Here is a 15253-nt window from a genome sequence, read left to right on the forward strand (position 1 = left end):
TTTCACTCTGTTAAACGTAACCCCGGCTCCTCTGAGCTGTATTCATTAACTAATTGATATACATATCAAGTTTAACCGTTCGATATACCCCCAACTTCTGATTCATCCTAATACCGGATCACATCTAATTTGTCCAATCATATCTTTCTAACAAATGTTTGATACTTTTTAAGACCTTTGGGGACAAAGTTAAGTTGAATACTGTAAACATTTAAGATACTTAAAGGGGTATACTGTCAGCCTGACTTAACCAAGATGTATCATTTGATGAGCAATAATAGTACAGTAAAATGTAAGCCAAACCGAATCATGATAAATGTATCAAACAATAAAAGTATAAAGTATATACGAGAATATAAAGTTGTACTTAAAATACTCAAAATGCGTTGTTTCGTTACGGATAACGTCTTTATATATTTGATGATTTATTTTCAAAAACGGGAAAAAAAAACACAACCAAAGTACTTGTTTCATAATTTGTCATGTTTATAATTTCCTAGCTTGTTTTTGTTTATGCCGTGTTTATAGAAATAAAATTTCACATGAAGTCATTGCTTTACCGCACTGTGTGATAACAACAATATCCCACACCGTCAACATCAACGTCAACATCAACATCAACACCGTCAACCCAACACCCACATATAGTCTGAACCTTTCCGAATTAGAATCATTTTTCAGTCAGTTAATTAACGATTTACTTACAATACTTGTTAGCGAGTAGGGAAACATTCATTCTATTGTGTTCATGTGTGTTTTGATATCGCTATAATTATTGCATTTTCCGTCTTCTAAGAACAATACCAATTAATAAAGATAATTTTTGTTTTCTATTCGGAAAGTCGGATCTCTGCTCCACAGTAAATTGTGATAAAAAATTTGCGTCGTAGAGACTTGTAGTTTATGAGAATCACAATATTTTATGTTATTTATTAAACAATGTCAAGCCTGCCTTGGGAAAAAAATCAGTCGTTTTTAATATTATAATTTTTTGTGTTAATTTTTGGGTTTGTAACGTAACGGCTACGGTATCATATATGAATCCCCCCCCCCCCCAAAAAAAAATTGTTTTTATTAATGAACTTCACCCAAACCTTAATTTGCATTAATTATATAAATTAAATAAGAGTAAACACTATGCACACAAATAAAGCGTCCCTGTTAACAAAAATATTCTGATATTATATTTTACATATCATATTCTTGTTTACATTGTTTATCCTGGGCTTTACATTATGGTTCTTCTTGTGATAGACCTTCATATATTGTATATACCAACAACTTGCGTGTTACATTGCCTCTCTTATCAAAACGGCGTCTTTATGTCATATTCTGCGATCATCATATTTGTTAATATCAATTCTGCTCCCCGGCGACAAACTTGATCATCAAAAAAGTCATTTTGTCTAAGGTTTTCATTAAGGGTGTATAAGCTATCTAATTATACACTAAAACCTATATCGAAATCATCCCTCTGCGACTTTTCGAAGATTATATTTTTTCATCTCTAAATAATAATATTAATGTACCTCATTTTTAACGGAGGACAAAATTTAAAAGTACTCTATTTCATTATCTGTAATGACTTATATATAAACTTCGATTAATGTTTCATAGTGCAGTATTTCATTTGCTCGATCGCAATTAACGTTTGGATACGGATATATAAAACCTAGCAAAATATTAAACCTAGAGTGAAGATGATGGCGCTCATTATAATGAACACTCATTGTTTTTTTTCCCCCTCTGGGGTATCGATTTATGCCCTATAACTTGAATATATAGCAAAACCGAGTAAATCTTTGAGGTTTTTTTTTATCCTGATTCTCTTTTTTTTCACAGTTGATTTTCATAGTGTACTTTATAACAATAAATAAGTCCAAATTTCGTGTCAACGAGAAGATCAGATACACCATATATATTGGTCATTAGTTACTATATATAAATGGTTTCATAATATTCGCTTTTTTGTACCTCCAGACATTTTCAGAAACAAAGTAGGGGGTTTGTGTATGAATAATACCGATCATGATGTTATAAATTGCAATTAGGCTTTATTTTACATTTAGACATTATCATTATGAGCCAATAATCTCCGATATATACCTTTCATTCGAATTGACGTGAATTTCCTGTGAGCAATCTTGCGTAAATCAATCTGAATAGGTTTTGTCCTCAATTGTTGTTTTGGAGGGGAAATAAATTTAAAGTAAGAATTCCATTCAATTTCTCTTCTATTTATTTTTACTTCATAAATGACTGAATGTCTCTCTATCCCATCTCTTTATTTTTCTCTCTTCCTATCTCCATCTCTCCCTCTGTCTCCCTGTCTCTCTTTCTCTTGTCATAATTACCTTTTCATAATCCATTTTTTTGCTTCCGAAAATTGTTCTTTTATTCATTAACCAACTATTCATGATTGGTAGATGGCATGCTTCAAACGTTTCCTATTGGCTGTTCAAGATTCATAATTAAACCATCTCATTCGTCATTGAAAGTTTGCCGCTATTGTATAAGATGTACAGCTTTTTTGTTATCGAGTCAAGATGAAGTCAAAGTTTAAACTAATCATTTTGGAAGCGTTTATTTTCACACTTTGGCTGAGTGGTGGTGAAGTGTCTGCTGAAGGTCCTAGAAAAGAAAAGAAAGACCCCTGCACAACTTGAACAGGTAACGAACATATCTCGACATTGCTGGAAGATAAGAAGGTAAGTTGATTTTTCTGTCTTTTTCTGCCATGTATACAAAGTTTCAAAACTTTGTAAAATCAAAGTATAATTTTTTTAAATAATTTTGAAAGAAAAACAAAATACAACATGTTAGTTATTCCAGTAGGGAATAAGTTAAATTAAAACCACATTTAAGGTTGCTTTCTTTAGTAATAAGTATCTAGAAGATAATTAGAAAGATAATAATTTAAAAAAAAAATCTTGTCTAGGATAAGCTCGCTGTGGGAGATGTGATATGGTTCAATGGATATAATTAACAAACATACATGTGTATAAGATGAATTAGAAACTCAAATATTCGAAATTTTTAGAAGAATTGTGATATTCACAAATATCAAGGTCCAATGATTTTCTTTAAATAAAAGTCCTTTTTATTTATCTGATTATGAGGTGAAAATACGTTCTTATAAGGTTGTAAAATTCGTTCCTGCAATCCAAGCTAATCACAAATAAAATTCATCCTACAGTTTCATTTTCAAAATAATCTTATTCCATTTTGCGAATTGAAAAATCCCACAAATAACGTCTTCTTGTAAATATTTGTAGTCAAACTTTAAAATAACTATATATTAATTAAAATTAATATATGTTTGGCAATTGTTCAAAACTTTGTTCTATTTTACAGTTCAACAAATCATATTAAATACAAGCAAAGTTAAGTATAATAAGGCAATCATTTGTAAACACAATATTATTGACTTAATATTATATTACTTTCGATTTATTTATTCAATGAAACAGGTTATTAGAACATTTATATATTAGCTATAATATATAAATATAGATACACACACATATATATATATATCAGGGTTCTGCCGCTGCCGGTCGGCGCCGGTCGGGCCCGACCAGCACGCTGAATTACCGACCGCCACAATCTGCCTGAGTGACTTTTCCGACCGGCACTTATTTTCGATAGGAACTCAAAAAAACAGCTCCATAGCCGGAGGGTCGAACGTACAGAAACAATCTGTTTGAGACAAGGGGAAATCCAGTTCATAACTGTTCAAAATATCCAACACATCACAGTGTCATACTTAGTAAAAATTACCAGAGTTCCGCATTCCAGACCAATGACTGTTTTCCGTTTCCAACTCCCGATCGTACTTTTGATAGTTTCATGTATATCTATTTTTATCGCGCGAGACACAGGCACTATCCAGCTAGCTAGTACACATACGGCCGTTAACCTTCGTAGCGGATGAATTTACATCATATTGCATTCGGCACGAGTGACAAGGGCTGGAAAACCTTGCGAAGCGTTCGAACCAGGTTCGCGGGAAATCCGCGATGCTCGCGGGAAATCCAGCCGGGCTGGCGAAAAAAAAATCGGACAAAAAATAAAATAGAAAAAAAAACGGGACGAAAAACTAAAAAAAAAACACAAAGGACAAATAAGTAAATCTATAAAAAAAAAAAAAAAATTCACAAGAAAAGTTTCAGAAACAAAAAGAAAATGTTCAGAGAGCGTGCTCGCAATTTTAGTCACAATACCAACGAGTAATGATGTGTCCCCAACCCACTTACAATGGCTATTTCGCAAGCTTCAGGGTACACGTGTCACACGGACACCCACGGCCCAGCGCGGGAAGGTTGCTGTAATAAATCAGCCTCGCGGGAAATGTTTTGAACAATATTGCCATTCCACGTTGTTTTATATTTGTATTGTATGTTGGTTAGTAAACGTTTTCTTTCGTATGAATTTGACTTCAGTTCAGTGTTCCCACTAAGGTGCGGGATTCCCTTCAACTGACTCAGTAATCCCGCAAAGAAAACATTTGTCTGCTGGAAATCCCCGCATCGTTTTTTGCATTCGCGATGAGTTTATACTCAACTTATTCACTTGACCGTATAGAGAGAAAAAACTGAAAATCAATTGTGTACCAATTGTGTACGGAAAGTTGGTAGGCTACACCTTTCAAATTTTACGAAAGATCGAGCAAAGCACTTTCGAAAAATTCACGCCAAACTTGCATATCGTACTAAATGCAACTAATGTCATGTAAACAAGGTTCTAGTGCATCCATTTATGAATATAACGTAAGACCACATCTGGTGTTAAGCGGGGGGAAAGGAAAGTATTTTCTAGCATTTCCAAAAATACCGAAAAATAATATCCTACCATAGTTAAGTGTATAGCAAATAGCCTAACCACCTCGGCGGTTATGTAACGGATCTCACGTAACTACAAAATCACAACTAATTGTATTTTGCGGAGTTTACGTTTTCTACAAGAACATGGAAACAATATTTAACATTGAGTTAATCATGCCAAGTGGCCTAAAACATGTGATTACAAGGGTAACTTTCATAAAGATGGCCATAGCAAGGGGCCTTGATTTCGTGCTATGCGTGTATGGTATGTACTCTGGTGCTCCAGATATTTGTCCTAACTTTTTTCATTAATTATGAAAAATTCCAGACATGAGATCTCATTTCAAAGCTGTCTACATGTGGCTCAGAAAACTCGGGAAGGGCCGTTTCCGGCCATCTGGGGGGTTTCCAAAACCGAAAATTTTCTTGTACGCTCCGCGCCAACCGATGGTGGCGCTCCGCTTAGATAGTCCTGCCGGCACTCAATACACCCTGGGCAGAACCCTGATATATGTATTAAATGATTCAATATAACTTGAGTTAATAACTTGGTATAACCTGCACCAATTCCGTATATTACTTGAATGACTAAATAACTTTATAATATTACATAACATCATATAGATTTAATATGTTATCAACCAATGTTCAAATAAATTCCTAAATTACCAATGTCAATGAAAATAACATGGAAAATATATTGAAATCATTCCACTTTAAACTAATGACTTAATATTCATTAATAGGGTTACTTTAGGACATTAGAATGTTCAACAGGTATGTGTGCAATTCGATTATTTTTTAACATTACCATTATGTCAATTCTATTAAAAAGCAACCGTGTAATTATTAGGAAACTGTAGATAAAAAATATTTCCTGATTGGTTAAGTGGTTATTCTTTCGGTAACTGTTTCTGTTATGTAAAATTGCAATGAAATGGGTCTAAGCTACATTGAAGTTAGTACATTAAACCTTCATTTAGAGAGTAACATTACATATGTATATGGAGCTTGATAAAACTTAAAATTTATCATACATATTTGGGACTTTTTTCTTTCTTAAGAAAGTGTTAAAATAAAATGAGAATAGGTTGTTATAATGTCATAAAATCCAGGATGCAGCATGTTTATATATTTTAGATAAAATGTCTGAATAGGCCTATTTAGTTATAAAACTTTTCAACGATTCCTAATCAGGTGCGTCTTTTATGAAAGAAAGAAAAAAATGGCTCACACTTTTAAAAACTATTTTATATTTACAACAATATTTTGGCACATATTCTCAGACATGAAAATTTATGTCTCTCTCTCTCTACACTTTCGAATTTACCAAAACTTTTTTTTTCAACAAGCAATTCACGTTTTCATCAGTATGCATGTATATCGGGAAGATACACTTGTGCGTGAAAACCTGCCGTGTACACACTGTTGCATGCCTTGCCAGCATTACGTATGGTGTATTTTTTAAATTCTATTTAAAGTCGATCATTATTTCATCCACGAATCCTTTATATCTCCCGATTTAACCTTTGTAGAGAGTAATTGAAGCAAAAGGAGCCCCCCCCCCCCCTACCTCCGTCTCAACCTATAGCAAAGGTCATGTCACTAAAGATGAACTATTGAAAGGCGTTTTCCTCACAGCTGGTGTTCCTACTTAGCAAATTCAATTTCTGAGTCTAATGTTCATACTAATTAGTATACCCACAATTAACACAATACTAATTAACACCCACGCACATTCGGAAAGGGTTATAAATAAGCCCCAAAGTCCCAATGGTCCTGTTAGAAAGCATTGTAGTCTGTTTAATTTTGGCAAGTCGGTTAGGTAACTTGTTCTTGCTTTCCTCTTCGGTAAAGCTTGCGTTGAGAGAAATACTTTAAAACAAAAATAGTAAACGATAACAACGATAGTTTTAATTTAAACTCTTTCTGTCTTTGTATTTAAGCTGTTATATCGTTCAAAATACTTCTTCTTTTTTATTAATATTTATAATAATGGTTTTATTTCGGTTTGGAATCGTGTCATTTGGCAAAAAGAGTGTAATAATTCTCCGATTATAAATTTAATCAATTTATACAATTTTCGTGATTTTTCTATTTTTTATTACATGTGTGCGACCTAACATTTTTCCTCAAAATAATATCAATCCCTTAAACGATATGGAAAACATATTTTTTAAAAACAATGAAATTATTTATGAATGACCAACGCTTTGAATAAAATGGGGCCGACACGAATTTTTAAACGGTCCCATAGATGTTCTGAAAATTGTTTATCTCCGTTTTTTGCTTATCCTTACATTTTATACTTATATGTTGGTATATACGAAACAAGTAAAATTCTCCTTCTTTTCTCCAGAATTTATCCTGGTATTCCATACACGCGAAACATAATATTATTAACATTTGTATTGTTCTCATTTACCTAACGATGTGTGCATTTATAATACATATTACCGTTAAATTTTTCAACAAAAAAACTTACTTTTTTTTTAGATATCATGCAGGCTGTAATTGTTTTGGGTTTTAATATCAGATGATTATTATATTAACTGGAACCACATAACAATGAAATTTATTACCCCTACTAGTCCAGTTTCATCTGAAATAATGATGTTTTTTTTAAACATATTTTTTCCAAATTTACTGTTTACATAATTATGATCATTAATTCAAAACACAGTTAAAACAAACATGCACAAACGACTCCAAAAATATACGAAAATACTAAAATATAGTGTCTGAACGACAAACTGTTGAGTGCAAAATTAATTCGTTACTTTACAGCTAATGCCTTTTCTAGAACTTAATGGACAATCTAGGGTGATTTCAAAAAATTGACCTAATCACAAGCATATGTTTGAGTCACACTTGCTAGCCTGTACATATACCACGATCTCTTACACACAACACCGTGTAAACCAATACCGTCTGCAAACTACCACTAAACATAGGCCTATCTTCCAATATTTTCTATACTCTGTACATTTATTAATGTTATATGAACTACCTGAATGGGGGAGAACATTCCTAAAAGCTTCAGGGCGAGGAGTGTGTTTTTATATATATTTTTTTTTGTTGATATTTTATTAGTCTGATATCTTTATGAGCTTTTAACATATCAATGTTACCTTTTCAATGTATGTCAATAAATATCCTTATCTCATAAATTACGTATTGAAATAACTGTCCCTTTACCTCAACAAATAATAATAAATGGAGTCAAAAAAAGCGAAAGAACATAATTAGACCACTATACCAAATCTCATAAACCAAAAACGAAAAGGGTTTATATGTAGATACATAAGTGCAGCTCGGTAACATGTATAAAACTCACCGTTTAGAACGTGCATAACGCCTCTAGTTAAACCATAAAGTCGGTTTGTTTATAGAGAGAGAGAAAAGGAAAAAAGAAGCAGTATTTGTGTATTGTTAACTAATTGAGAGGTAAATTCCTGGCGCAATAAATGGCCTAAAACACTCCATCAATCATGCGGTTAATCGCTTTTCACTGATTTAGTTTTATTACTGGTTAATGGGTTGAGTTGATGCCAACGGATTCGCCCCAAAAAACATTCACGATAAATCACCTATTATTCGACATGCAAGGAAAGAGAAAACGATAATAAGAAAAACCATAGTTTAAGTAATTTCCAGCAGTTAAACGTCTTAATATTGAGACAATATTTGGCCCGCTAGTTAATGACAGATGGGGCATAGTAATGGAATGACTAAAAACGAAAACACCAAAAAAAAAGTTAAGGAAAGAAGAACTGTAATTGTCTATAAAAACGAAATAATTTGTTATTTTATATTTACAGGAAAGTAAGGTTCTTTATTTTGGCATTCATTTCTTTCTTTCTATATTACTTTTCTTGGCTATATCAATTGAGTAAATGTGAAACAATTTCCTATAGTTGATGATGATTACAGTGGAAAATATTGTTTGCGATTTGTTAAGCGAAAGCCTCATATTGAAGTTAAATAATGGATACATAATGAGGAGCACGTGTAGTTAATATCTCTACGATTAGGCGTACAGGGAGATGTTATCGACCGATATATATATATATAAATATATATATATGTAACTCCTTTAGAAATTTGAAATAATATTTAAAAAGAATATAATAATTTTAACGGTAGCTTGCTTTGAAGATGAACAAAAGTTATCATTGCAAAAGGTATCGTTGGTCTAGTTTTGGTAATTAGGAGACCTACTTAATTATTGCCACTGATGCCTTAACTATATACTGCATCTATTTATGAGAGATTCCGGTTTTATTTTTTATTGATATTAACAAAAAAAGAGGCTAAGTAGGTCCTAAGAATAATGAGTAGACACGAGAGAGAGTAAAAATCAATAAAATAGAGAATAAAGTACGTTGATAAACTTGTATATAAAACTGAGTAAAATTGTATCTTAATTTTACAAGATAAAAAAATTACAGAGTGGTATAAATTAAACCGAAAGAATTAGGTCTATAATCACTGTCACAAAGAATCAATAAATATATATATATATATACATATATATATATATATATATATATATATATATATATATATATTTATTGATTCTTTGTGACAGTGATTATAGACCTAATTCTTTCGGTTTAATTTATACCACTCTGTAATGCTATATAGTTTGAAAGTACCAAACAAAGTAAGAAAAAAGTCTTTAAACTATTTGATTTTACTTTATTTTAGAACAGTTGGTATATTTTGTTATTGTCTTGTGGTGAAGATTTTCTGAATTGAATGCCCCCCTCTTTTTTATATTCTAAAGTTGAACTTTTGGAAATTTTCGGTATCTATATAGATGAGGACACGTTAACTGTAAAATTAAAAGTCTGTTTAACAATAACTGATGCAAATAGTTTGATTATGCGTGCCAAAATAGAGCACAGTTTTATATACTTTCCTAAATGTGTTCACTAAAAATCGAACGTTTTTGGTGTACTTTTGATGGTTGCTCTGACTTGAGATAAAAAAGAAGGAAAACAAAATTGTAATGCACTGTTAACTTTATGTAATTAATTCGTCGACAAAAACAATCGTTTCAAAATAACATGATGAACATGACATGATTAATCATTTCTAGAAGGTCGCAAAAAATAATATTAAAAATTATAATCTTGTTTCTGTTTTTTGTTTGTTTAACTTCGTTCATACTAGTATATGAACAACCAACAACTAACTGCATGAGTAATTACAAACAATGGCGAAAAAAACAAGAAATGTATGGGCTTTTGTTAGACAGAGGTCACCTGTTTGAATTCCGTTCTAGTTATAAACTTCTTTGTTCCTTTCCTTTTAATTGTTTTCCCTCTTCTTTTGTTTTCTTTTGTTTTATTTATTGAGATGCAAGTGGTTCAATTGCATAAATACATAAGGAATTTTAACTTAAAGTATTTAGAAAACAAATCGGATATATAGAGAGGGTTTTAATTTGTTGAAATTATCATCTCTTTCTAAAACAATCTTTTGAATCGTAATTTTGATCCCCTTTTGGGTACTATTCGTTATTTTTTAATTATTCCCATTTTTCTTTCACATAATGAAGTAAAAGTCAGTAGTTTTCAAAATGTTAAGTTTTTGCATGTGATGAGCCACCCAATGTAGGTGGCTTGATCAGTTTTGTACTGTGAAATAAGAGACAACCGTTAAACAGTATAATCTGAAGTGTGTTATAAAACCGTAACATATGTTAGACCTGTCAGAATGCTACTGTGGAAAAATTACTAAAAGTAACAGACGAATACACTACTAAAAGGCTGTTTCAACTAATGACTGGTTAGGAGTCTAAACAACTGTCCCTATGTTTGACTAATACGTATACCTTGTAAAGATGGTTAAAATTGTGGATTGTATGCGTTGGCAATAAAGTTTCATCCACTTTCTGTTAAAATGTGGACAAAACTATTAGCGAAACCTTTAGAGTATGTATGGTTAGTCCAGTCAATCATTATGCATAGGATTATGTGTTTAGAATTTTCTATTTGTATGTCCTTCTCAGTAGCAACTGATTATAAATGTAACACATGTTAAGAAATTACAACACATATCAGTTTTAATTGATTAACTGGTACTCACCTTAACCAGTTTCAACTGATAAAGCCCATAAGAATCGGATACATGCGTACTCATTTAATCACGTGTCTGTGCGACGGAAATGTTGAGAATTACATAATAACAAAAGTAAAACTTGTGTCTTTTCGGACACCTTGTAGATAAGTCATACACAGCGTGTCGTCGACAAAACGTGACTGTGTGTTGATTCACATTTTTCTGTGCATTATTGTTTACAAGTAAATATTTATTCGCATTCCATCAATTATTACAATAAATAGAACAGATGTAACGCTTCCTGGAAACATCATAATTGGTACGGGGACGGGGTGGGTGTGGGGGTGGAGCGTAGAAGATCAAGTGCATTTTGAATCCATGTAGGGTTGTATCGATAAAGTATTGTCAGTCTTGGAAACTGACCTACGCCTCCATAAGAAACGTTCCAGTATTTGCATTTTTTTTTCTTTTTCCATTCGTTTTTTTTTGGCAGAAACTCACAAAGTAGAGAGAATGGAGAACAAAACTTCATCAGAGTCCGGTCATGATTCTTCTGTATCAGAGAAACAAGTCTTCAATGAATATATTTATTCAGGGTCAAGAGATGGAAAGAAAGAAGCCTCCTCGGGGCCCTCTACCGCCACCGACGATCAAGCTGCTGTTAGATCCGTTCAGAATTCCGCCCAATGTCACACGGTCATCCTCTTTGGTGCACCGATCGCGGCCCTGATAATGGACGGCGTAGAACGGCTCTGTCTGGCTCAAATATCCAACATTTTGCTGAAAGATTACAGTTACAATGAGATACATAACCGAAGGGTAGCATTAGGAGTCACCTGCGTCCAATGCACCCCGGTACAGCTCGAGATGCTACGCCGTGTTGGTGCTATGCCGGCGTCTTCTCGTCGATGCGGTATGATCACTCTTCGAGAGGCAGAACGGCTCTGTAAGTCTTTTCTGGTTGAGAACACTCCGCCGAAATTACCGGAAAATTTCGCATTTGATGTCTATCACAAGTGCGCTTGGGGATGTCGTGGTAGCTTTATCCCATCTCGGTATAACAGCTCGCGAGCGAAATGCGTCAAATGTCGATACTGCAGCCTCTTCTTTTCGCCAAATAAATTTATATTCCACACTCATCGACTACCTGATTCGAAATACCGACATCCTGACGCAGCTAACTTCAATTCGTGGAGGAGACACATATTCCTCGTCGATGAAAATCCAAACGACGCGTTGCAGCAAGCGTGGGAAGACGTCAAGGCAATGTTCAATGGAGGTAACAGACGGAGGATAACTCACAGCAGCTCGGAGAAACAGTCCCACCACACGGGAGGAGCACCATCACTACCCGGCTACATAGACCCCTATGGATGCCACCCTAACCCTTTTCAGTTGGAAAAATTAAGAGTTTTGCCACCTTTGGCTGGCTACGGTCTCCTCTGCGAGGGAAACAAGGCATTCCCGCCCTTACGTGGTATTCGACACGACGAACCCAAACTAGATGCAACGTATCCATCAGCTAATTCGTTAGCCAGTCTACATCAACACCATTCTGTCCAACGGCATATTAATCCATTCGTAGCTGATCCAACGAGGCATCTACTGAGGACCGCTAGTCTGCACGATAACCCCAGCATGAATTTCCCATCCGATGCTTTGCGTAACTTTTTACCTCCTCATTTATCCCTAGACCCGTTCTGGAAAGGACCATTACCCACTCCGGGAGTTCTACCACCATCTCTCTTGAACACTTGGCACGCACTTATGTTCTCAAGGGGCCAACCCATGTGCTTTAGTCCTCCACATGAGAATGTTCATGCAGGGGGAGAGGAAAAGGTATGCTTCTCAGCAAAGCGTAGCAGCGAACAGGAATTACCAATCCCGGGACGACGGCCGAGCGGAGTTTGGGGTTCTGCGACGCCGATACAGTCACACCTTGACGAAATGATGGCACCGTCCTCTTCAGAAAGGTCCCCAACTTCTTCTGCGTTCAGACCTCTCATTTCAAAGCTTCCATCAGATGAAAAGCTGCTTTCGTGCTCCCGAACATCTTCCCCTATTTTAAGCGTTGATTCGACTCCAGAAGCCGCAAGTCCGGCCATGAGAAGTAACCTTGATACTGAAATAGGTGTAAAGAAAGACCCGTTGAGGACAGAGGATGGGGAAGAATTGGACGTTGATAGCTCATTAGATGAGCCTTGCGTGGACATGATTGCTGACGATGACCCACCTACTAAATCGGGCAAGTGACTTTTTGGGGGGGGGGTCTTTTAAAATGGTGATGTCAATTGTCCAACATTTTCTACTCACAAAGTTCTTGCTCAGAGGCGGCTTAAATTTTCTATAACTTTTTCCAACAAAATTACACTTTATAAATAACCGTAGGGCATGTTTATTGTAATGAAAAATATGACGAAAGGTTACTTTTTACTACCAACAAGGGAACTTCTTATTTATAAAAAGTGGTAAATTTTGATTTTTTTTCACAGAACGGGAGAGGGGACGTACCCTTTCCTGTAGGTATGTTACGATTATTCTGGGTAACTGAATTTTAGTTTCCATTAATAGGCTGCCTTTGTAATATGCACAAGTTGTTAATAAATTATTTATACTGACGGGATGGGTGGGGAAGTCGACGGAACCTGAGTATACAAAATGTGATAATTTGTGCAGCCCATGATTCGAATAACGTTATAAAACAAAAACAAAACTTTATTTGCATAAGTATATACTATCCAACACAAACACACATTTTTTTTTCAAATATAAATGCTTTTCTATCTAATCTATCATCTCAAAAGCGTGTCTTTCAACTTCTTTTTGTGTGCAAAATTAGAAGCCAAAAAGTTATCCAGCAAAGAACGTTGAACAATGATATTGTTGCACCATGTTTACGTATATGTCTCTAGGTCGGCAGAATGTAAAGAGGTTTTTAAGAGGCTATGTTAGATCTCCATTCATAAAAAAGGTTTGTCTATATAACGTTGGCATAATATATATAGTGAACACCAATTAGGACCTCGTTAAAAAAAACACATGGTGCTCGTCCTAACATTTTCAATAAACGGAGGGGCAGCCACCCCCTACCCCCCTACCCCCCCCAGCCATCTCTTTTTCACTCTCTCTCTCTCTCCCCCTTTCTCTTAATGGAGTATCTCTTTGTCTATACTCAGACTGTTGGTAACAGTGTTATTTGTCTTTGAAACTTTGCCTAGTTGAGCACAACCCACACATATGGGGACAATTTTGACATGATTCGTTCAAATGAAGAAAATAATGTTTAAACATGGAGCTACATGGTTCAAATGATTTTAAATCACGTTTGAAACGGCATTTTGCGACCATTTGCTAAAACGAAAACTGAAGAAAAGGAGCGTGATCAAAAAGGATGCGGGAGGGTACGAGAAACATGCATGTTATTGTATCTTATTTGGTCTAACAGATGTAAACTAAATTATAAAAAATAAATATAATAAAATTCAATTCAATTCTGGCACTGAACGGATTATTAGGCCAAATATTGCTTTGATAGATTACCATAAGAAATAATTATCATGTGCGCAGGCTACATGAGAGCGTTGTGGTCAAGTGGTTTAGCCAGTGGACTTGTGATATAAGGATTGCAGGTTCGAGTATTGGCCAGATTATCAAGTTGTGTCCTTGGGCAAGGCACTTTATCTCCATTGCCTCTCTTCACCCAGGTGTATAAATGGGGAACTGTGAGATAGAACTGTCAGCTGGGCGCTGTTTAGCTGCTGCCATGTGGAGGGATTGTCTCTATGTTTGACAGGTTATCGTTGACCAGGGTAATATTGTGATACCCCTTGAGCACCGTCATCGGTGGATATGTATGCGCTTTATAAATCCTCAGTATTATTATTATTACATTTCAATACCAAATGCTTTTTTCGGGGAGTAACCAATATCAGTATATTTACTGCATGTGGAGAAGTAAATTTGCGACATTTAGTTCAAATAATATATATTACTTAGATTTAAAATTGCGTTCCACTCACTCGTACAGTGAAAGATACACAGAGCTACAAACAAACAAAAGGAAGATTTTGATTGATAGTTATATTCCCAAGTTAACGAATTATTAAACTGATATCTTAATTTACTACAGAAAAGGTTGTCTAAAAGAAATATAATTTAGTGAGCATTGTTTTTGAACACCGTTTTAAATTTTGTATATAAAAGTTAGAGAGCTCAGAGTGTCGATTGTAACAGGATATTTTCCAAAGGCGAAGGATTTTTGTATAAGTCATGATTTTTATCGTTTCTTAGATGGAATCAGGTAGCATAAAGTAATACATTTTGTTATTAGGTTCCGTAGGTCAGATCATTATTAAATGAAA

At 34.5% G+C, this 15253-nt stretch overlaps 1 protein-coding gene across 1 annotated transcript; it reads left to right on the forward strand.

The window, feature by feature from the left end:
• The first annotated feature begins 2522 nt into the window (after nt 1-2522).
• LOC139978948 (uncharacterized) lies at nt 2523-13820 on the forward strand. Its single transcript, XM_071989533.1, has 2 exons — nt 2523-2708; nt 11386-13820. Exon 2 carries the CDS (start codon nt 11406-11408, stop codon nt 13143-13145), a length of 1740 nt encoding a protein of 579 aa, XP_071845634.1. The 5' UTR covers nt 2523-2708; nt 11386-11405; the 3' UTR covers nt 13146-13820.
• The last annotated feature ends 1433 nt before the right edge of the window (nt 13821-15253 follow it).

The sequence above is a fragment of the Apostichopus japonicus genome, chromosome 13 (genome assembly GCF_037975245.1).
Source record: "Apostichopus japonicus isolate 1M-3 chromosome 13, ASM3797524v1, whole genome shotgun sequence".
NCBI classification, from domain to species: domain Eukaryota; kingdom Metazoa; phylum Echinodermata; class Holothuroidea; order Aspidochirotida; family Stichopodidae; genus Apostichopus; species Apostichopus japonicus.